This window comes from Pseudopodoces humilis, chromosome 6 (genome assembly GCF_049639895.1).
Source record: "Pseudopodoces humilis isolate 2021_Gansu_Grassland_sample_001 chromosome 6, ASM4963989v1, whole genome shotgun sequence".
NCBI lineage: Eukaryota > Metazoa > Chordata > Aves > Passeriformes > Paridae > Pseudopodoces > Pseudopodoces humilis.
Window position 1 is genome coordinate 52,025,835 of NC_142205.1, and position 25,449 is coordinate 52,051,283.

A 25,449-nucleotide genomic window follows, 5' to 3' on the forward strand; every position below is an offset into this window, starting at 1 on the left:
CTCAAAAAGCAATTTAAAGTTGTCTGTCTTGTTCCATACCATTTCCCCACACCTAACGCTTTCCTTTGCCAAGAATTTTAGCTTGCTGGGATTATTTAGTTTTCACTTTACATCAGCAAAGTGGCACAAAATGATGAACAGCTGCATTCTACTTTTCCTTCTCTCAGATGGGGTGTATTTCCCACCAGGAAACAAACAGCACTGTACAGAAACAAAGCAAATCACAGCCTTGCTGACTGAAAAAATCAATAGCCTTCATATACTTTAGGTTTTTATGCATAGCAAATTTAATTTTCTGCTTAATTCAGCAGAATCTGTTTGCTTTCTCCTCAACCAGTTCATAAATCCATGACATTTGCAATGCACCTCAAACTGGAGTCTGCAGTTTAAAAACAAAATCAACATGATGCATATAAAGCACTTTTTAAAATCTAAACTTATACATAATTATAGAAAAGGTATTTAATTTGGTTTTGTGTTTAAATTTGTAATCACATTAAATTCAATTTGCATGTCAGCAAATTGAAAATCTTTGAAGTTCTCTGGAAAGTGTTCTGCATAGGTATGCATGCCCCAGTCTCTTCCAAAATCAATACGGCTGAACATTAAGTTAAGAGACAAGAGAGATCACATTTCTTAAACTGATAAAAATTACACAGAAAGGGGCTGTTTAATAAGAGACAATCCACAGCCTTTCTGAGACCCTCTGATAAAACTTAGTGTCTAAAAACAAATGCAGAATGATCTGCATACTTCCTGTGCTGTAGTGACTTTTGTTTGTCCATCTGCGTAGGTAGATCTTCCTAAAGAACATCAGAAATGATACAAAGATACTGCTATGAGAGGCTTGAGGAAGTGGAATCTGGATTTTTTTTGTCTTCCCCAGGATGGAGGTGCATTACTTTTTGCTCAAAGAGTGATATAGGTACAATACATGTTTTCACTTAAAATTGCAGCTCAACAGAAACAAAAACCGTGAAACTTTTGACAACTGAAAAAATACATTCATTTTCTTTTAATTAACCCACACTATGTGAATAATGAAATAAATCTTTTTCTTTTATCACAGTGAATCAGCCCCAAACTTCTCATTCAGCTCCTAGGCCATTAGATCAACACCAGCTCAGTCAATAAGACACCAGTGGAAAAGGACTAACCTAACCAAGAATGTTCATCACCACCAAGAAAATTCAGCTAAGACCTTTCCTAGTGGTTCCCCTGAATTTCTTGGGTTAGAAAGCAGATTACTACTGTTACTGTTGTTTTTTTAACAAGAAAGCTGATATTATTATTTATATTTCAACTGATTTCTTGTCACTTAAACTCACCAGAGCTGTCTTGCCTCTGCTAGACTGAGGGACTCGTCTAGCTGGTCATCCAAGTTGAATGAACACCTATTCCTCCCTTACCTGCCAGTGGTACCACCACAACTTCTGGCATAAAGGTCAGTAGTTAAGGGTTTCAGCTGGAAACAAGACAATAGGGAACACCAGTTTGTCAGATACTTGGAGGCTAAAGGGACAATGAGCTCTGACAAGCAGCCAAGACAGGTGTCTTCATCTTAAAGCACTGCAACCATTTGGTGACTAATCTGGTAATGATTCACTGTCTTTGTACGTGTACATAGAAAGAGAAAGAGAGTTTGTAATTTGGCACCTGCTGTGTACACTGAAGCCATTTCTTTACAGAAGCATTCATGAAATATGCATGAGGAGTTTAACTTGATTTTCAAAAAGTTCAAATTTCACTGATTTTCTAGCAAGTTACCTCAAAGCTGTTGTCCTCAAAGGAACTAACTGAGCCAAGAAATTATTCTGAAGAAACCACAGACTTTCTTTAGCTTAAGAACACACTGAGATAACTTGCTCCTTCTGTCCGTAGCTACAATTTACTGCAACAGCAAGAATTCTCCTTGGAAAACATCACAAGAGAGTGAACAGGCAGCAGTGCCCTGGCACCTGTGATTAAAAAGAATGTGGTATTTTGCAGAGGGAGGTATTTTACATAGGAGGGAGAGAATAACCAGAGCCCTTACGGCTTTTCTTTGTTCCTGCTGCAGAAAAATCTTTTGAAGGCCATCACTTGCCAGACCAAAAAAAAAAAGTTTTCTTGATAGCAAACGAAAAGGCACAAATTATTAGGGCAGAAGTTTTTCAAAACATCAGTTGGAATTGGAGGGATCATGGAGTCCGAATTAGATGCTGTGAAAGCCTATTTTGCTCACATTTGACTCCAAGAAGACCAGAAGCTATCACAAGCAGCAAATACTGCTGCAAATAAGTACTAGAATGCAATCCTATTCATATTTTGACAATACACAATGAATAAATGTATTACTTGTAATCATCATTCATTTTCCACACCAACCTCATATATGGTAAAACATAGAAATCAAGAAAACAATTCTGCAAACTGCATTTCTCTTTTCTGTTTTTCGTATCCTTAAATTCTTTTGCCTTTCACAGACATCAGATAGCTGCACAGTGGTGTGGGGGATTAGGAAAACTGCAGAGTAGTTCTCAGCAGCATTTTAAGAGATGCTTCTGAGCACAACAGCTAGCACAAAAACAAATGTCCTACTGAAGACAAGTGTCTGCATCATAATCTGAAGCCTCCAACTCCTTAAGTGTTTTTCAATTGCTACAGATGTACACATTGATGGAAATACAACACCTAATGACTTTCCACCTACTTTGACTGGCCCATCAGCCCTGTTAATAGAATTGTGTTTCTTTCTCTTTTTCACATTGCTAATGTGCTAATGGCTAAAATTTATCTTCCTCCAGCACAATTCTGACCAGCTAACCTAACAACTCACAATGTAACCCCGGAGTGGCTTGAAATGATAAAAATATATAGGCTAGGACAACTCATTTGCTTCCTCTTCATAATTCAGGGAATGTACTTTTACCTTTTACATTGCAAAAACCACACCTTTTCCCCAGATAGAGCAAGGTGAATGGGCAAAGTTGACACAGTGGCTTGTGGGAAGCTTTGAGAACTGGTGTGGTTCAGAAACCAAATTATTTGCTCCCTACAGACATTACTTAGGTCTAGTTCCAGAATATCAGCAAAACATTCTAAAGTCAGTAGGGTACCCAAAATCAACCATATTCACATACAGGAGGCAAAATTACCTACTGACATTACTACCTACCTGTTAATATCACATATGTGTACCCACACATCCCTTCTAAAAATAAACTCCATTTAACTGATTAACAGAGTTTATAACTGAATGTCCCTTTTAATATGCAGTTATGGATTTAAACAATAATCAATGCACTGTACTTCTTCCCTCTTGTCTTAATTATTGTTCTGCATAGTTACAAATGATGAATAAGGAAGAAGAAAATTAGAAGGCAAATTAATTCCTTAATCTATTCAGAAAACACTGTAGGATTATACAAACATAGACAGAATTACTCATAGAAGAGCTATATATACATACTAGAACAGAAGGAAAAATAATTGGTATGCGGGAAAAATAAATGTTAGTAACCAAAAGGAATTGTTTATCTTCTACAATAACAAGCAGCCTTAACATTACCAATTTAGATAGCAGATACCCATATAATCAAGGTATTAACTACCTAACTCAACTGTTAGGCTGGTTTGAGGCATCCTTCGTAAACACTATAGCATAAAATGAAATTTTAAGAAATCTTACAAAGTTTTTATTTAGCTATAAAAATAACCAATGTCCACCAATGTAATTTCCTTGCCTTGAATAAAAAGAAAATAGTACGTTTTGAGATTTTGATTTTTTACATTTAACATTTAGCTCCCCTCATTTTTTACATTAATATATTGATCAGTGATGGTTCTGTAACCATGAAATTCTTCAAATAATTATTTTCAGTCATTTGTTGAAGTAGAAGCCATAGTCTATCCTCAGTAATGGTGCAAGTAACTTGTCTCTCTGAATATTGCTGGGGAACAAAATAGTAAAAGTATGTAGTTGCATGTGGCTGTGTAAGTAAATATGTGTATGAACAGTCTAGGAAGAATTCCCACTGCCACACTAAAACATTTTATACATATGCTGTCATCGCCTTGTCAAGATCTGGCAATACCACCTTAGTTACATATTACAGATCTTACCATTCAGAGGGAACAGAACATTCTGAGTGTGCCTCAGAGTGACATGGAAAAGCTCAAGGCTTTTGTTTGTTTTGAAGCTCCAGATTCCGCTTATCTGCTCAGGATGCCCCAGCTTTTCAGTGTTCCCTTATAAATCCTAATAATTGCAAAATAATATTCTGAAGATAGTGACAGAGCCAGAAATGCTCACTGTTGTTCACACAGCAAAACAAGATGAATGACTTGCCCAATGTCATGCCAGAATTAGTGGAAATGGCAAGAAACCACAGGAGTCTCCCAAGTGCAAGTCAAGTGCTTTAACCACAGCATTATTCTTACATCTAAAGTGCACGACTAATCTGACCTTGCTTGCTCAGATAATATTCCTAAAGCTGCAGTTCACAGTAAAGCTGTGAGTGTTAACATTTCTTCCTATTAATATTTTAAACAGGATTTGACTAATCCAGCCAGCATAATAAACAATACAAACCTTCCTAAAATGTGAGTTCATAACACTTAAGACTTGCAATTGCTGGGTAACTTTAAAAAAATCCTGCTTTTACTCAGCTTGGCCTGAAATGAAATACCATAAAAATATTCATTATTTTAAAAAGCCTTGCAGATGAAGACTCTGAATTACTTTAAAATAAGATGTGAAATGCATGAACTTTTCAGAGCTTATTCAAACTTAATCCCTGTAAATATTTGAAGTATACAACCTGCCAGCTTCAGTGTAAAAATAAAGGAGTACATATAGAATATGCTTTATACTTGTACCCCTCAGCCACCTGTAAAAGGCAAATACAGATCCAACAGGAAAAGAAAGTTAAGGGAAGTTTGCTGCCCGTAGAGAGATACAGCTGGAAATACTGACACATGCACAATAGGACAGCCAGATGAGAAGGATGAATCCCAAATTATAGGAACTCCACACCAAAAAGCAGGGCAATAGGACACCCTTCAGAAAATAGCAGTGGATTTTTTTCTGAATCACAGAAAAAGTGAAGCTGACCAAGTGGTGGCACACAAGTAAGAATATGCAGAGAAAACACTCATCTTGGATGCAGATTCCTCAATGGAACAATGCATAATATTTTCATCTCTGCTCAGGAAACACAGCTCATCTCTTTTTTTTATGTCAACTTTAAGCAGTGGGTAAGAAAACCAACAGATCACTAGGATTGTTTCACCTGCTGTACACATTCTGCAGGTTGCACAAAAGGTACTAAATTTGAAAGTACCCCTTTCAAAACCCCACAATTCTTGTAGCAAGCTATTCTGTTAACTATTGCAGCATCTTTAATTAATAGTTCCAATAGGAAAGTTGTTCTCAAAAATGCTTTTGTTTTAAAGCCTTAGTCAGAAGAATAAAAGGTGTGAAATTAAGCTTTTAAAGCCCACCTGAAGCATAGACATTAGTTCAAAAACAGATGTGTACTTCTCTGCTCTAACACTCGCTTTGCCTTGTAGAATAAATGACATTGTTTTAGTTGGCCTGCTCTTTGGTGGATTTACAATGTTGCAGTATTGTATGTCAGAGGAAAAACAAACAAACACATAATCCTCTGGTAATTCAGGAAATCATCTACAATTTTCAGGTTTAGGTTTTCAAACTGGATATTTCAGATTCTAATTGAAAGTAGTGCAGAAAATGCAAAATAGAGCAATTCTTCGAGATAACATGTTTACCTGCAATGGCTGACAAGAATATGTGAAAAAAGAAACAGTTTGTTTCCTATTCATGGGGAGATGCATTTACAGTGCCATTTGAAACACTGTCATAAGTATCTTTACACAAGCTAGAGCTTGACTGCTTTCACAAATACAAGTATACATTTTTAACTTACACCCAAAGCCCCAATTTCTGCCCATAACAGCAGCAATCCACATCAGCACTTTCCAGCCTCCAGTAAAACGGAGCAAACACTCCAGCTCCATCACTCACAATCATCTTGGAAGCATATCACAGAACAAGCTCATTGCTTGCATCCAAATTTCGCCTTCCTAAAATAGAATAGCTTGTTCTAGTCATTGATGCAAAAAATACGTTTTTACAACCAACAATTGTACAGGAAACTTCAAAGGTCTCAGCTGAAATGGTATCACTGTCACTGGCCATGCAGACACAAGGCAGCACGAGGCAGAGCTCTACCTGAAGAGGGCAAACACAGCAGACATGGCAAAAGGAGTTCAGCAAGGGGATATCATTCTCCCCGTGGAAAAGAGAGGTTCAACAAGTCAAGGCAATAACTGCACAGGGTGCAACACTAGCTCATGAGGAGCCCTGATGATCCCATGTTGACAGTTCATATGTGTCAACCACTGTATGTGTCCCTCCAGATCAGGAAAGAGTCCAAAACTGAATCCAAATCCTACTCTTTTTCCTTGGGTACAAAGCTACTTTTTGTCTCCTTTCCTTTTAGCCATAATAAGAATAAAGCATGGGATAGAGGATACACAGGGGTTGCCCTGAACAGACATCAGTGTAGTCCCTCTTGTTCTGTCTTTCATAGCTGACAGTAATCAATGTTCCAGAAACAGCAAAAATTAACTTCCTTCTAAATAAGGTTTTGCCACTTCAGACAAAAATACTTAAAGCAATACAAAAGATGATAATACTAATAGGAATCATGTGTCAGTGGGATTCCCACCCATGTTTAAATCGGAATGTGAAGATTTCCCTAGTCAGCCTCCCTCAATTCACACATGCACAAACACCCCACATGCATTACTGAAAGGCTGCTTATGAGTATTGGCAGCTACTATACCTTGGCATAAAAAAAGGCAAGGAAGTAGTTGATGGGAGAGAGAAGGAAAGGATAAAAGGACAAGGAGGAATTACATAAATATAGAAGATGTGATCCAAAGTCCAATAAAGTCAATGGAATGATTCATACTGATTTCAGAAGTCATGAGAGATGGAGTCTGAAAAGGCAGAAAACAGACTTCAGCCCCAATGGTAGACATGTTTTTCCTCCAAAAGTTCTACAACAGAGGGCATGATGTTTTTATCTAAAAGAATCATCTATGACAAGATAGTTATAGCTCGTTTTGTTTCCCTCTAAATGGCTCTGGCAGCTTTCCCTAAAAGGTGATATGGGAAATATTCTCTTTTCTTTCCTCCACCTTATCTCCTAAAAAAGTTTCTATCCACACACACTCAGGTCTCTCAGACTGCATTAGAGGCTGCACTATAACAGCCCTCGGGGATGATGAAAACCACGTCAGATGTGAATTACGTGCCCTGCTTGGAAAAAGGGGCATAAGTGACTACTTTGAAAATCTACTTAGCCCTTCACCACGTTCCAGTTAGAGATGAGAAAAGGAACATGACCAGCAGTCTTCATCCTGATGACTATTCCAGTAGGAGTTATTACCAAGAAAATAATTAATACAGGATTAAAACTCCATTTGAACCCAGCAACATGTTCAAATGCATACTGTGTTCAGATGGTGAGATGGGACAATGACACTTTATTTCAGATCTTTACAGAATATGAAAAACCTAAAGTCTGAGAATATTTCAAGGCTGTAGTCATTCAGCAGCACCAGCAGTCTGCAAAAATATTGTTTTGCATGATATAAAAGTAAGTGTATCAAAAATCCTTTGGTGTCACTGCAAAAACTTCTTGGCTGCACAATTTATGATTATCAGTTAGAAAAAAACCCTCAGCTTCTCTATCTGCTCTTCACTTTTGATTGTATATAAATGCAGTTCAATACAGACTATATATTTAACATGACCAAGTGTAAGTAAGTTAGGTACTGTGTCCAGCCAAGTTAGCTCCAGGACCCCCAAACCAGTAACATTTATACCATGTAACCAGCAAGAACCTAGAAATCCTATTTTATAAGGAGCAGACTGATAAATAAGCAATTTAACTAGGATTTTAGTACGTATTTTGGCTCCAAATATTGTGTTGTGCTAATAAATATAATCTGTCAGCACAGATGGGGGAAAATAAGAACTAACAGAAGCAGAAATATTTCCCAAATAGTTTCAGGCTAAAACTATTATTGAAGCTTTCCTTTGCCTTTCTGGTAACATAGATACAAGAGCATTGTCCTGGGGCATGAGACCAAGTAAATTAAGCTGATGGGAAACAAGACAGCAAGTATAAAACTTCACCATGGTCTGCTTTTTACTATGCACTTTTTACAGACAGCACATCAAACTAGTCCATTATCTCAGGTACTCTCACCACAAGACGGGTACTTAGAGATGCTATAGGATGAACAGCACCAGCAACACACCCTGCCACTTAGCCACAAATTTCAGAGACAGCTCTTACCTTAAAGCTTCTGCCTCAGGAACTCCTCCAGTTCCTCCCTACCATTATGCCAAATCTCAACATAAATATGTTTTGTACACAAATGCATAGTCATTTCATCTCCAAGGTATGGATCTCCATAAATCTAGGTTTTTGCAGCACAGGTACTGGGAAGATAAATGTCATTGCTGGTGTCAAATTCAGTCTGGAGGAAATGGCCCAAGACACGGTGAAGAGAGAACTGCTTGACAGAAGTACCTGCCAAGTGGCAGAGAACTTTCCTTTCTGGGCTTCAACCCTTGGCATTTCACGAGCACACGAAACTGCTGGCATGCAGTTAAAGCCTTAACCGTCCTCTGGAAGTGGTTTTTGTGGCAGCAAAGTGGAAGCATGAGATGGGATGAGATAATCCCTTTGGGAATGAGATAGGCAGGCAGCTGCATAGACAAAACAGGATAGTCAGGGGTGGCCAGGAGCACATCCAAGCTGTTTTGGTAAGAAGGTAAGGAAAGGAGGAGAACCTTACACCTGCCCAGCTATGAGCTGGTTTAGCTGCCATGAGTGACTCCTCAGCAAACTGTATCAGGATATTCCTTTGTCAACCCACTCTCACTTTTGTTCCATTTAGACCCAAAACACATTTAGCCAGGCTTTTGCCAATCACACTTTTTAAAAGACACTTGTTTATTTATAGAGGTAGATTACTGAGAAGGATTTGTAGTAAGGACATTTCTGAGCACTTCTGAATTTTTATTTTAAATCTCACAAAACACCTCTCTGCAGTTTTAAGAAAATTTGGATGGTTTTAAGGAACAAATATGTGCCTTGCACAGCACTCTGCCATTTTTATACTCAATCACGAAGGCAAGAATTCATGAAGACTCTTGTAGTTTAAGGCCCGGCGATGCGGAAGATTTCGGAATGTAACGGAAAGTTAGCAAAAACCCCTCTCTTTAGGATAGTAAAACCTCCTGTAATTAGCCAATAGCACTTAGGTGTGACGTGAGCAGATGGGAGTAACACAATGACCCTAAGTTATAAATGGTCAAATTCCCCTGCAATAAACGCCATTGCTTCGCCATCCATCATATTGATGTCTTGTGGGTAGATTGGCCAGGGTGGCCCGGGAGAGAGGCCTTTGCCTTGTGTTTGCCTTGCTTGAAAAACCAGCAGAAGACCTGCAACTGAACACCAACCACCTCCTACCTTGCCCCTTACTTTGGTGCTAGAACAAGTGTTTCCTTCCCTCACTCCTGGTAAAATCAATCTCATTCTTTGTCAAGATGCTGGGAATGAGAGGGATCAGTAAAAAGATAGCTGCTAGAATTTGCTTTGAGTTCTTTCAAAAATAATGGATTTATGAGAGATTGGCCTCCTTAGCCCTATCACAAGTTGCTTCTTAATAAAGTTCAGTTCCTGCTCATTTTTGCTTTGAATCTGTCAGTATTTAAATGGTTTTAAGAGGCAAGATAAACATTTACATACAAGGAGACAAGCAGTGAAAACGATGTGGGAATGCATCTAGCTTCATTCTCAGGCAGGTCACCCTGTGACAGACCCGGCAGAAATTACTCAGCACCCAGTCACAAAAAACAGAGATCCCTTCAAGGGGCAGCTTTATCGACTGACAACTGTGGACTGGCCAGTTCTATTTCATCAGCCCATAATTCACTGTAAATGTGTGAAAAATCCATCTGGTTTTATTTCTCTGTATGCATGAGATATGAAAGGAAACAAAAACCTGTCTAAGCAAAAAGCAAGAGCATGACAAGAACACCGTTATGGTAAGACCTCATTCTCACAGTTCAAACAGTCTCTGTTCCCTCTGTCTCACACAGATGTTTGCTAACACAATAGAGGGTGCCCCTCTGTGCTCCCTCTCTCATATCAGACAAACCAAAATATCAGTCAGTGATAGTACAACACAGTTGCTTGAACTGAGTAACAGACAGCCAAGAAATCTTTCATTCATCCTGGATTTACAGTTACTTGTCTCAAACAAGTAACTTTATGGGTAATCAGCCTGTCTACATGAAAAACAAGGAAAGCAGTGTCAGGCATTTTGGAAGAGGTGAAGATCTTTACACCCAAAATAACAAGTGAAAGATTTGACTCCTCAAACACAAAATCAGTATCAGTTGTACTTCTAGCATGGAAAAAAAAAAAAAAATAATGCAAAATGATAATGCAGGGTAGAACTGGTTTATAATTTAGGAGAATTTGACTTAGCCTGTCTTAGCTACATGACCACGTGGCCATTGTACCAGTAGGCCTATGGACATGCACACAGCACCCATACCTCAGCAAGAAATGCTGATGAAGATTATTTCAGCTAAAAGCATTTGAGATATGATCAACCTATGTGCAGAGCAAGCTAAGAATAATAACTATGTAACAGAACATGCAAGACTCTGAATAAACAAAACTCAGTGAATCTTTTTTTAGGAGGGGGAAGAGAAAGACACAAAAAAGCTTCTACTTGGCCATATTTTCCCTTTTCTTCTCAAATGGAATGTTTATAAAATGCATCTTTTAATATGGACCTCCAAAATCCTTCCTAAACTAGACAATCCAACAGCTATGTGTAGTCTGTCATTACTAGATTGCTCTTCATACTCCCTTCTTTAAATATCGTGCAAGATTTGGCTGTTTGCTAACCTGAGTAAAGCAGCTTCATTACTGATACAAAAAGCATTCCTAAGAGGTACCAGTAAGTCACACTGGCTTTTGGAGTAGGTTCAAAACTGGTAAGACCCTCTCTTTACTAGAAGCTGAATTACTTCTGCATATTCAGCTGAGAGAAGTCTAGGGATGGAGATGTTCTGGTTCTGAAAGCATTTCCAGCCACAGATCATACTCTTCAGTGCAGACCAACTTTCACATTGCAGAATGGGCTGAGTGTTCAGGTGGCGTTCAAAACCCATAGGAGCACCGAACAAAGAACTGCCTCCCAGTCCACAAAAGTTGCATTATAAGGAATGAAGCTTTTTACATATCCATGGGGAGCATACTCCCTCTTTACTATGTAAAATGTTTTTGTAGTTACCACTGAATTTTTGCTGTGATGTGAATGAGAAGTGGTTGCAAATAAAAAGGATTCTGCTTCAAAACTGGGGACCAAGCTGGAAACAATTAGAAACAGGCACCATTCTAGTTATACACCACAAATATTTACTCTCTTATGCAAGCTGAGAGTGTGACACAAAATCTCTACTAGTTCATGGTCCCCACAAAGAGTTTGCGACTTCCTGAACTAAAATACTAATTTAGAGTTAGACTTTTCTTCACGCCATGACTCCTCTGCTCTTTCTGGGAATTATGGAGATGTTAAATTATTACTAATTCTCACTAGCAGATGGTAGTAGCACTTTGTCAGAGCATTATTACACTTAAGTTAACACTTTGGAATTGTAATGCAATGGCTCCAAGAGTTAGTTCTCAAACCCCTCCATAAAAGCGCTGTTTCAAACCTTTCATCTATGACTGCTGCCATCCACTGGCTTCCATCCATTTTAAGAAGTGAATACTTTGAAATAGCAGTATTAAAAAATGGTAAAATTCTTTCAAATCTAAAATGGTCAGGGGGAATTTGTGAAATGAACTGCAACAAGAAACCTCTGTTGTATTACTAAAGCAATGCAAACAACAAAGCACATCTCCATGGCCCCTACTCCTGAACTTCTTTCCAAAAAACCCAAATGCTATTATTTCTGCAGAGAAGACATTTGTTTACTCATTGCAGATGCCTGTAGGTGAGAGCAAGAGAAGTCGGCACACGCTTGTTCTGAAGGGAGAATTAGCCAGAATGAAGGGATGACGGCACCGGAGATATTTCCAACAGCTTCCAAAGCTCCAACACCAGCAATTTCAATATTCTATTTGTTACTCCAAGTTTGTGATACAAAATGATGCAAGGAACCTTGTTTATAGAAAGTTATCCCCTCTCACCCTTTCATGTTCTCTATGGAAGTCTGTAAACCTAATATTTTCTGAAAACACTTGTACTCCTTACTTGACACAACACAAAGAGCCAATTAATTCTAGCTTCAGGGACATTTGGCAGTCTCACAAAAAATTGGGGAGAAAATGCATCCCTTTAAAAAGATGCTAAAAAACCTCCAACCCCACATACTGTAATGAACATACTTTTTTTTTTTTTTTTTAAATGGCTAAATCCTGAGAAGATGATTTCAAGCAACAGCAGTTTCCAAATGCTATCATTATCTACCTCCCCCTGAGGAAGTATTTACCTCGTCCTTCCATACATCATTCCCTGTTATCAGAGATCATTGATACCAAACAGAAAAATATTCTAAAAAACTATTATCCCAATTCTGGATTTATCTCATTTATGGAAACACAAGCCACTGTCTGTGCCTTTGCTGCCTTGAATGGGGCTTGGACAAGGTTGATGTTGACAGAAAACCAGACCAAATGAGGACATATGCCACGAGACAAGTGTGAAAGGAGATCCACTCACCACTCTGGAGCTTCACTGAAGAAAGGTGTAACTTTTAAAGCAAGCTATGCAGCTATTTGAGGTGAGGAGAATGTTAGCACTCGCCCCCTCATTCCATGAAAGTCATGGCAGGCTTTACATCCAGAAGCAGGCTGCATTACTTACCCTTTCCTTCCTTCCTAAAATAGGTCAAAAGTCAATGGAGCAGAAGCTGTGGCTGTGTGCATCCCTTCCTCCTGCTCACCTGCCACAGAAACTGAGTTTATAAGGAGGCATGGAACAGACCAGCCTATGAAATAAAATGCTAAGGTAGTGCCAAGGCACAGGAAGGTACAATACACTCTGAGTTATCCTGGGAGGAGAGGAGTGGAAGATGACACTTCAGTACTCATTGTTTGCATCTGCGTACAACGGTATTAAACAATACAAATGTAAAATGGATCTCACTTCTCTGCCAAGTAACCAGGTACAATTATTGGCTGAAAAAACCCCCAAAAAACTAAGATCTACCACACAAATCAAATGCTTTATGGTAAAACTATAGAGGCTAGACAGGGAGAAACTATCCCATGTTCTAATCTGTAATTTAGGTTTTTTAAAACTTAATATTATCTTCCAGCTATATTGTTCTCAAAGCACAATTTGCATTATATTATTAAGCTTTTCAGTAATATTTGTGCCATTCCAGTCCCTTCCTCCTCTGGATTTCCCAGCCTTTCTCATATGCTTAGACATATACCTCCCCTACAAGGACTGTCCCTAATATAAAGCCCAGTCTCCAAGCCATATAGCATTCCCTGAAGGCATCCTGCACGGCCCATCACTCATGCTAACCCCTCCAAATGTTTCCTGCACCCCTTCACCACCCAGCCAACTCCCACCACTGCTAAACCCAACCCTCCAATTCCTTTCCAAAGCTCCCACCAGCGGTCCTGCTCTGGGAGCAGTTCCGTGGCAGAGAACATGCTTTTTTTTTCTTCCCACTGCCTTCAGACGTTTTATTTAACATAAGCCCTATACTCTCTGCAACACTCTTGAAAATGGGAGAACTTTTTCAAGTCAATGAGCATTTCTCATGTATCTCCAGGACGCAATCCAATTCCAGAACACGAAAGCTACTTTGAGGAGTTGGAAAAGAATTTCTCTAGATAGTTTCAGTAATATCTCCACAGTAATACAAAAACTTCACGAGACTACCAAAGGAGGCTGAAGGAACTTTCAGAATCACTGAGTATATTTAAATATCTCTTTTAAACAAAGTAGGGAATTTTGCAACATATATTGTTCCACTTTCCAAAAAAGGGATGTTTTCTTCCTTCTTAGTTTTCCAAAACTGTACTATGAAATGTTTGTCTAAGTGAGACAGACAGTGGGAGTGGGAATGTGCATAATCATGCATTACTTCCTGTAACAGGCAAACCCAGAGAGTAACATGGTGGCAGCAGATGAGGTAACGACTGCTTCTATTTGGCCAATTTAATCAATGTTACTGGTAATATTTATAAGCAGGTAACAATTATAAACACATTGCTGCCCTTCATCTCTTGTCAGCTCTTTCACCTCACAGTCCCAGATCAGGATTTTTTGCTATCAGCCATGCAGCATCTGCCTTGACAGGTCATCCCTGCAGACATTTCTACCTGCTTTCATCCCTTTGTACTCAAAGTGATTATTCACAAACAAGAATGAGTGAATCTGCCTCTCAAAAGATGCACAAGATTCCAGGTGTACCAAATGAGTTGCAGAGAGATCCAAACCCTTTCTTTCACTTCAAATCTCCTGACAGCAAAGTTTTTGTTTCATGTTTGTACAGTTTCCAGCACAGTGGGGTGCCATTTCACGACTTGTATTAACGTTATGGCTTCCTGCCTGCAAGCAAAAAGCCTCCCAAAACTTCATGTTGTTACTTAGGGTGGAAACTAATGCCATCCCAAATTACAGAAAAAAACAGTCAAATATTTTCAATAAGAATAGTCTTTCTGATTACTGAAAAAGTGTGTATTTTTATATATATATATATATATATATATATATACATTTGTATATATTATATAATATACATATTCTATATAGATAAATATAAAAATATAAATATGTAAATATATAAAAATACATACATACATATACATACATATATATATCTATATATACACACACTAATACATACCCCAGTGCTTGCTATCAACCTGTAGCATGGAGCTAGAATAGCTCCAGAATAGTAAATTTTTAAAGACTTTATAGCAAATACATTAGTATTATTAGTATATACTTCAATATTGCTTCAGCCTATTTATTCACAAAGAAGAAAGCTGATTGAAGACTTTAGTTTAAGAATTTCAACCAACTTTTCAAGGTGTATTTGTCAAGTAAGTGGAATTCCAGAGAAATTGCCAGAGAAAAAACAGTTTTATCCAAATAATAGATATTTGTTTTATGGTGTGTTTAACTTTTTACTTCCTGAACATTAAAAGCAGATATTTAAGAGCATAGAACACAGTGATCATCACAACTTCTTGCCATGAGACTGCAATATGAGAGAAAAAGAAACACTGAAAGGGAGAAATTAACGTATTTTAACATGCAAATGTATTTAACATGACCTAAAATAGCCACCACTTTCACTTGCCTTTAATGCACAGTCCACACTGAACACACACTGCCACTACTCTACAGTGGCTTCACTGAGCAAGAACTGTGTCTTTTCTACTGTCCTCTTCCCTTTGAGAACCCTCTTGTACATGAAATGGTTTTAAAATATTTCTCAAATGTTTAAGCTGAACACCATAACGATTGCAAGAAGGCAAAGGATAAACAGAAAGAAACATCCTTGCTTAATAATGTCTGGTCTGGAGGTACCTGCATTGTGTGCTTTCAGCCCAGCCAGACAAGTTTTACTACAGATTGTAATGAGTGAGATAACTGCAGCAGTGCCTCGGCATCTGCAAAATACAACTGACATCTCCAAAACATCCCAAAGGCTCAGGAGCCCGAGCTTGACTGAGATGAGTTCCTGCATGCTTTAAAACCAAAGCAAGTCTGGCAACAGGTTTGGGTCCCAAGAACAGGTCTGGAGTTGGCATCCCAAGGCAGGGAAGCCTGCCCTGTGTAAAGTTTCATTTCCCTGTTTAAAAATGGGTTTGCAAAATTGATATATATATCTGTGTACATTAAAATTAGGCACAGCAAATCCATGCCTGGCATTCAGGTCTGCTGTTCTACCACCCTCTACTCTCTCCAGAGCTCTCATTTGGAGCTCCTTTCCACAGCACTGGAGTGGTGCTATTTGATTTTGATTTATCACAAGTGAATTATTATAATGAAATCACCCAACTCGATTTAAGCCTCTCAGAAAGATATGGTTGGACTAACAAAAAATTGCTCTGCAAAACAAGCAATTATTGTTAGGTTCACTGGATATTGGCCTTAGCCATCCAACTGATTACAGAAAGTTAATGTTTTAAAAAGCAATGAAAAAATAAAGTATTAAATCCTTTAAATCTGCATGAAAGGTTCCAAGAGGAATTTTACAGTTATTTTCACTGCATATTTTATTAGATATGTGATATTTTATTCATGGATAAAGCAAATATAACAATTAGGAATAATTAGCATTTCAGCACAGAGTGTTATCTAATACATTAAAATACACATATAACTCCTCATTTAAATTCTGTATCTTCACATTTTTCCCCTTTCTGGTTCAGGACTTTTCCACTGAGCATAGCATTTACAGAACATTATACAGCTCCCAAAGAAACAGAAACAGACAGAACTAGTGGCTTTTGCCTTTGATATCTTATTTTCTTCCCCTCCTTGCATTTTTACTCATTTTCTTTTTCAATTTCCTTCTGAGTATAGAGTTTGTCATATAACCCAGCACAACTTTCAAGAAACTTTTTCCCTTTCATCTTTTCTTTTCTAGCCTACTCCCCCATCATTCCACAACTAATGTGTATAATGGAAATCTACTTTAAATCTAACTCTGCTCTTACAAATCCATCAGTTTACAGTTGACTAAAACGAGAGTAATTGTCTCTGTACCACCTCTTCCAGCATAACTTTAATGCTACCCAGAAATGCTGCAGTTACTCTATTATCCTTTCTCATTAAGTAAATGTCACTTTTTATGAGGGCTTTTTCCCTTTTCTTTTCTTTTCTTTTCTTTTCTTTTCTTTTCTTTTCTTTTCTTTTCTTTTCTTTTCTTTTCTTTTCTTTTCTTTTCTTTTCTTTTCTCTTTTCTTTTCTTTTATTTTCTTTTCTTTTTTTTTTTCTTTTTTTCTCTTTTCTTTTCTTTTCTGCAGCTCTTGCAATATCCCTTCCTGGAGCTTTTGTGGTGAGTCCCTGACCAAAGCAGGAAGAGGTCTCTCCAGCTGAAGTGCACTCTGTGGTACAATACAGAACACAAAATACCTCCTTCTCTGAATTAAGTATGTTACCACTGAAACTAGGGCATAAATTCTGAACCTTACAAAATTACAGCAGTGCACAACATCAAACGCGCTCCCTCGCCAGATTTCAGAACTGTCATCCAAACACCGTTTCATTTGCTAGCCTTCAATTTCAGCCTGTGTCCTCACTGTTAGAGAGGTCACTTATGACTCTCCAAGTCACATGAGCCTTTATTAATTATAGTGGTTGCAGACACCCAAGAATCTTTCCCTTACTCCATCAGCTCTCACAACCACTTGGCCAACAATAACCAGAAACCAAAGCCTGACACTTGTATAGAAGTATAGCAGAGGAAACTGCCCTGATGGTACTCCTGGGAAATCCAGAAAGATACAGCAAGAAAGACACCTTTTCCTCACTCACTGCTCCTCTAAATGCTTCCATTTCAGTCTAGATGTGTAAATTACTGTGACAAGAACACACAATTATATTCTGCCTCTGTAGTGGATGACAACAGCACTTCCTTCTCTCCACGTGCTGATTGAAATGCACAAGCCAGCTAAAAGCTGTGCCCAGAAGGCTCTTCCCAGGCCTTCCTTGCGTGGTGTTGAGGATGGATTAATTAGCACTCCACCAAACTTACCCAACATGCATTGAGCACACATTCCATGCCACACATCACACTGCACCCCCTCAGAATTGCACCTTTTCCAGTTCAGGCTGCTAGCCCAGATGAGTGAGGAAGCCACAGCCAACACTACTGTGAAAAAGGCCAAACAGCTCATTTTGGTAACTACTGCAAGCAACAGGACAGCAACTACCTCCTCATGGACACAGTACATGGTGCAGGAAGATAATATAACACCACAGAGGGAGAGGAAATGCATCTGTGTGCAGGAAGCCCTGTAGGAAGGCAGTTGCTACACCACAATCCTGGGGTGCAAAACATCTCAAATATGAGCTGTCATGAGCAGCTCCCAGCCACTCTGGCAGGGTGCCAGCAACCTGCCTGCTGTGCTTTACTCTTGGGCTGTGACAGTCATACTTGTCTCTTGGCACTTTAGGTAGCACAGAGTACATCTGGGGCTCTCAGAGATGGGTGTGAGCACAAGCAGAGCCATGAACTGGACTGTAAAGTCTATAGGATGCACAGGTGTGGAGCTGTCCAAGTTTTCCAAGCCTGAACCTGAAATCAAGGTTTTCTTCAAAATTTCACCAGCTTAGGTAATAGCTCACTTCTTCTGGAATTCAAATCTAACTAAAAAAAACAAAAAAATCCAAAAAAAAAGTGGCAACTGGATTTGCAGATGCAGAAAGGTATCTGGATTTGCCTCGGTACTAATGTATCACCTGAAATCAATCTTTGGCACATACCATCATGTATCATAATACATGTGCAAAACATGTTTTCAAAGTTTGATCATTTTGTCATAATTGCTCAAAATATTAGAATACTATTTCTTTTTCTTATTGGTCACTTGTAAGCCCAAACATCAGTGGTAATTATCTATGCCTATTAAGATTTTAAACACAGAAGATATAAAAAAAAAAATGTTTGGAGAGTGTGTAGATTTAAAGAGTGTTACCATGTTGTCATCTATAACCCAGGTAATTAAGAAAATTAATTAGGAACTGATAGTCAAATAAACTACTCTTTCACATAAACTTTTTTTAAAACCATCTTTTACCGTGATGAAAAAAAATCAAGCAGTGGAGTAGCAGTAACAAATAGTGAAAATACGAACCTCAACTCAAAAGGTAAAAGCCTCCAATAAATTTCAGCCAAAACCAGGCTGTCATGGCAGATTATAGATAGCTATATATCAAATGGAAGAAAATGATGTAAGTTCAAGTCTATATCTAGGGAGTAACCTAATGGATTACAGAAGTCATCTCTTGCCAATACCACTTGCTTTACAGGGCCAGGGAGTGGAAGAGAACCATACTTAATGCCTTTGTTCATTAAGTTAAATGAACCTTAGTTGGTAGGTTTATGTAGTCACAGTCTTGAAAGATTTTTCTCCAGTGTGCTTTTTCAAAGATGGCATTGTGAGAATAAAGGCTCAGTGCATCCATAAGTAGTCATGTAAAAGCACAGAGCAGCAGCAGTGATTGCCATGTCAGACATTTGTTAGGGCACCACTTGAAAACGCATGGTTGATTTTTTTTTTACTCTGCCTTTATCAAGGACAAAGAACTTGATATAACACCAAGAGTTATTTAAGAACATGAAAAGGAGCTGCCTGCTGCGGTCAGCAATCCACAGGCTCGGCTTAAAATCTTCTGAAGTCAACTAAGCAACTCACCTGGATTATGAAAGACTCTGGATCAGGCCCTGATGACAACTAAGAAACACTCCAGAAAGCAGTGACACCTAATGGCAAACATGCCTTTGGATGATGGCAAACCCTAATTTATAGCATGCAAAGTCATCCCTCTTTATCTACAGAGTAACTAACATACATCACAGGGACTGAAGCACTCCCACAAATCTAAGCACCTGGGAAAGTGTTTCAGAAATAAGGCACACAGAAGCAGAGAGTTTGTCAGGCAGGCCAAGCCCTTTAAGTAGAACATAGTAACTAAGAGAACCTCCTGGCTGCACAGCCCCAGCACACTGGGGTCCAGGTCCTCACTCACAGGTGTCTTTAAACTCAGCAAGTAACCTTCTCACATCCTAGAGCAGGGACAACAGGGACCTGTATGCTCCCCTGCAGACACTACAGGCACACACAGATTTATTTGGTTTTAATCTGTTTTGCTTGCTTGTCCTGTGCTTTACAAATGTATGTGAGAGTACTGTAATGAACGGTTAGTGGCAGACACTACATACCTCCTAATGAGGCTTCACCAATAGCACAGCAAATTAAATTCCTATTACCAAGTCACAACACAACTCAAGCTGCACTGTAGCACATCAGCTTACAAGGAGAAACGTGGACAGGCATACCACCAAGCAACAAGAACCCCTTTCCTTTACAGAAAAAAAATTACATTTTAGTCACCACCAATACCAAGGGAAGAAACAAGCAATAGACCCCATGCTGGAATTGCCTTGATATTATTAGCCATGGATGGTACAGAAGAGCTTAAAGGTGTGAGCCAAAATGCTGGGAACTTGTCCAACAACAGGAATGCACAAGTCCTGGCCTACAAAGCCTAAAAGATGTGAGGAATAAGGTAAGGGCAGAACTGATTTTCTCTCTCAGAAAGAAAAAATGGTATCTATAAATATATTAAATATATAAATATATTAAAAACAGATGTATAATTATATGTAGAAGCATATGTAATACATAACTGTATCTTGTATATATTTATGAAATTTCCATTAAAAATAAAAATGCCAAGGGCAATACACAGCTGACTGTATATGACTGAAGTTACTGATAAACATAAAAACCAACTTGATGTAATCAGGGAGGCTGGACTACATTAATTAGCCTTCAAAAAATACTGTAGAGTATTTTTTCAGCAAAACTTTTGTACCACACCCTCTGCCTGCTGCCCTAGGGGATTTTGCAGTACCTAATGCACATATATCTGCCTATATGTTTCTATAGGCACAATAGGAAATCGATAAGCATGTACAGATGTATCAAGGGAAAATAATGAGCACAAAGTACAAAATATAAAGGCATGAGACTATCAGCGGTGGAAGATACAAAGCATACGCAAATTGTGCGGTTGACAAGGAGTGCCACCTAATCCCTGCTTAATTAAAACGCTGTTCTAAACTCCTGTTTAGGGAGTGAGGAGTGTGGGACGACTGATGTATGAAGGAAATATCAGGCAGCGTGGCTAATCTCAAAGACTTGGGAGCTTTCGAGCTACATAAATCAGAGCGACTTTTTGAATAGCCTCATAAAACACAGAATCATTACCATTCCACTCACGACTTTCAGATTCTTCCTACAGCATACAGATCATTAGGAAACTTCTAAGCAATCAAGTAATGTGGGACTGATGAAATTACTCAATCAATGCATGGGCTGAGAGAAGCAGCATAATACAGGATTGCACAGTTTTGACATGGTAACCCTGCCCCTTTCTTTTTTATATAAGGGTAAGGAAAATTATAGTGGAGTCGATTCATTTCACCATTTTCACAAGAGTGCTTAATGTAGTCTTTCTGAACTGCCAGTTCCTATTTATAATAGCAGGGCAGCAGAAACATGCAGACTATAAGCAGCTCTACCGATGTTTAAAATATGATACAGGAAAACCTTTCTTTGTAAATGTGCACTTTTACACATACACAGACCTTCTCTAGAGACCAAAAGCAGAATCGGTACACAGAAGACAGGAATATGAAAAGGCATTATCATAAATAGATACCAGTCACTGTATCCCTCCCACTGACATCACCAAGTCGTTAATATCTACTCACTTAATTGTAACATTTTTTGGCATTGTCTAAGAGATTAATGATAAAATACTTTGAGACAGAAAGCATCCTTTTACAGGAAACACATAAAATAAAATGCAGGCAAGCAAGAGAGTTTGTGCATTATATTAAAAAAGTATGTATTGTTAGGAAAAGGGTATGTACAGGTAACATGTTATTATGACCATCTGCCCCTCTCAAACACGGGAAAATATTTTCCACTTGAATATGTTAGCACTGCAGAACAAAAAAAAAGATAATGCATTTATTCTATCTGTTGCCTAAGGCATCAGTACTACCTCTGGTAGTATTTCTTTTCTCCTGAACTGAGCATTTTGGTTTTTTCTTTGGCTTTGTGAGTTCTTCTGTAGTTAATTTCTTCATAGAGTACTCTGCTACTGCTTTTGCTCACTCATTTAAATAAATACAGTTTATTACTTATGTCTAAATATTTAATGCATTAATGTATTTAATACGAGTGGAAGAAAGCAAAAGGGGGTCAGAGGAGCGGGTCACAAAACACAGTGGTGTTACTTGGGGCCAAATTTTCATCTGTGAGCTGTGCAAGTTGGAATATTTAGTTGTGTACTTGTTTACAGTTAAAACAGTTCTGATTTCAGGTAATTTATTTTCAGAGTATTCATTTTAGTAGATTTAAAGCTCTGTGTAACAGTTATATAGTTTGCCATTTTCATGGCAGCATAAACCCGTCTAAAAAAAGACCTAATCTCCTTGTCCACTGTGTTAATTGTCTCTCATGACAAATTGTCTGAGAAGCAACTGCTTTGGTTCTGCTAGTTTGGGCTGTTTTTTGTTTTGGTTTTCTTCTTTCAATAAGGATTTCTAATCACTAACAGTATTATTAAAAAAAAATTAAAAAAAGAAAAAAAAAAGAGTTAAAATGTGTTGCATTTATCATATAAAACAAGTAAACCAAACAAATTTTCATTAACACGAGGGGAGAAAAGCTATCGTCTCCCCTGATGGTAGAGCAAAGGCACACAGCTTGCCCAGCAGCGCTGCTTTAGCCAGGAGGCTGGGCGACAGTGGATGGCAAAGAAACTCTTCAAATGCTACACAGTCAAAATTTCCCCCCAAATCCTAGGATGTGATCGTTTGTTACAAGCTCTTAAGAAAGAAACTCTGAGACGTAACTGTCTCCTAGTGTCCCTTTAACAGTCTGCAACTGGGAAGAATTTAAAAAGTCCTTCTCCCTTTAAAAGGAGGGCATAGAGCGCTACCTCCCCTGTGCAATATTTGCTGCTCCAGTCGCGCACAGCCAAAAGGACTGACCCCTGTAAAGTTGCGGTACCTAAGGGGAGCGCTGCTCTGGCCTCGGGGACAGCTACACGAAGGGCTGGCGCACCGCTGCCCCAGTACGGGTCCTGCAGGAAAGCTCCTGACGGCCGGGCTTTCCAAACGCTCTCCCCGCTTCCCCTTTCACAGAAACCCGCTACGGATCCCCACCGCAAGCACCGGCAGACATATTTATACAGGCAACCCCGGGGACAGCGGCAGCAGCCCCACAGCCGGGGCCGGCACCGCCCCAGGAACCTCCCCAAAACCCCGGCGGGAGCCTGCCCCGAAATGCACCTTCCCCGGGGCAGCGCGGCGCCGCCCGCCCGCCCCCGCTCCGCCTGCGTGCGGTGCCTGCAGATGGGCGAACGGCCGCGGGGGAAGCGCCCTCCTCTCCTCATCTCCCCATCTCCGCTCCTCTCCCTCCCCGCGCATCCCCGGCCGGCGCAGGGGGGGCCACCCGCTCTCGCCAGCCGCGGGAACCGAGCGCCGCTCGCAGCGGGGCTCGGCGCTTCACGGGGATGCGCCCGCCGAGAGGGAGGAGGGAGGGCTGCCGATGGCTCGGGATAACGGGGAGCGAGGGGCGGCGGGGAGCGCAGGCAGCGCCGTGCACCGGCATCACCCGAGCTGCCCCCTGCCCCCGGGGCGGAGGGGAGGCCGCTGCCCTTCCCGGGAGCCGCGGCTCCGGGAGGCGCACACGGGGCCGCAGGGTGGCGGCCGGGAAGGGGGTGCCGGCCGGCCGGAGCCCCCCGCCCCCGCCCTGGCCGCCCGCGGCAGGGGAAGCGCTCACGTTGCCAAACCACCTGTTCCGCCGCGGGAGAGGAAGGCGGGATATGGGGTGTGAAGGGAGGAAAAGTCTGAGGGGTGGGGGCTTTGCGTGGCTGTCACCGTGGTGTGAGGAACACGGGGAGGCGTGGGGTGTCCCCCCGGCCGAGGGCGAGCCGGGGCAGGCGGAAGGCAGGCTGGAGCTGAGGGGCGGCGGGCACGAACCGGGGAAGTGCCCGAGCCTTGGGCCCCCCCATCAGCAGCCCCAGCAAAACCTCAAGGTCTAAAGCACGCACATACCCCGCCGCCAAGAAACCTTTACACAGCGCGGCAGGGGAAAAAGAGGACGACTGAGGTCCTGGTGGAAAGCAATTATAAGAGGGGACTAAACAACAACAAAAAAACCCACAAGCGAGCAAGCGATAAAAGCGAGTGGGGGCTGCGGGGGGGAGGGGGGAAAGCCTTCCAAGAGAGGGAAGGTTGCAAAGGAGAGCTGGAAAAGTGTCCAGCAGCACCAGCAGGCGCAGCACCCCCTTACCGATATGAATGATTGAATCTGCAATCGCCGCTTTCCAGGTTCGAGTCCAACAGACGGACACGACCAGGATGAGGGAGAAAACTTCCATCTCCTCCGGAGGTCCAGGCTTTATAACAACAGATCTCTTCGCCAAACGGTGCGGCCGCGGAGGACAGTGCAGCGCAGGAAGCCCAAGAGTTTGAGGTGCAGCCGGAGCAGCGTGTAAATCCCGATGGCTGGCGCAGAGCCGCGGCTGGTTCAGGGAGCGAGCCCGGGGCTCCGAGCGCTTCTCTCCTCGGCGAAACCCCGCTTCACTTCGCGGGGCTCCTGGGCAGCACCAGAATTGCTGGGAGCGCCGGCAGCAAATCCATCCAGCCCGGGCGCCGCCGCGGGCAGCAGACGCCTCTGCTGGTCAGACAATCCCCATCCTTCCGCCGGGTCCAGGGATCCGCTCGGTCCCGCTGCCGCACAGCAACTTCCAAGCCACACCACGCACACGCTCACACACACAGACACACACGCACACACACGAGCAGACACGCACACACGAGCAGACACGCACAAACCCTCTTGGCCAGAGAAGCCTCGGGAGCCCGCAGCAAATAGCTCGCCTTCAGCGAGGTGGGAGGAGCGGGCGACCGAGGGAGCAGGCGATCCCGCTCCCAGCAGCCAGATTCCTGCAGGAAAAGCCCCCCCGGAGGCCAAAAAACAAAGTGAACTTCAAGGTAATGCAGATAGTAATGCAGAGATTTCCCCCCACCCTTCGCTTAGAAAAATCGCTTCCCACAACTGGAGGAAAAAAAAAAAAAATCTGCCAATGGAGCCCAGCGTGCTGTCTCTGTCGCGCAAGGTGGTGGTTGGACAGGGCAGAAGCGAGAGGAGGAGTACCCGGAGCGAGGCAGAGGAAGGCAGATGATGGTCTGCAGGTTGCTTTTGGAGCTTGCTTTGCTGGTGGGATGCAGAGAGAGCTGGCAGCTCCAGCACCAGCCAGCACGTTGCCTAGAAATGGATCACCTAGGAGAAGGAAAGAGAGCGAGAGATAAGTGCTATCAGCCAGAGAGGGAGAAACAGAGAGAGCGAGCGAGTGAGAGCGCTTCTCTCTAATAACCACCTCCTCCCCCTATCTGCAATACAAGGGAGAAACAATATAGAGCCCTGTCTCCCTTGAAATCTTCAACTGGGACTAAGGAACCGACATAGGCAAGAATGCATACAGCCTAAAAATACATTGGGGGAGGGGGGAGAAAAATGCTTTTTGGAGTGTTATGCTCAGTTTAAAATA

General features: G+C 41.0%; 1 protein-coding gene across 1 annotated transcript in view; it reads right to left on the reverse strand.

Moving 5' to 3' along the window:
* GRID2 (glutamate ionotropic receptor delta type subunit 2) overlaps positions 1-24,532 on the reverse strand; it is a 671,390-nt gene extending 646,858 nt beyond the window's left edge. Inside the window, exon 1 of the mRNA XM_005517465.2 lies at positions 24,189-24,532. Within this exon, the coding sequence (XP_005517522.1) occupies positions 24,189-24,276 (88 nt within the window). The 5' untranslated portion in view covers positions 24,277-24,532. The remainder of the gene's footprint in view (positions 1-24,188) is intronic.
* Positions 24,533-25,449: the final 917 nt, after the last annotated feature.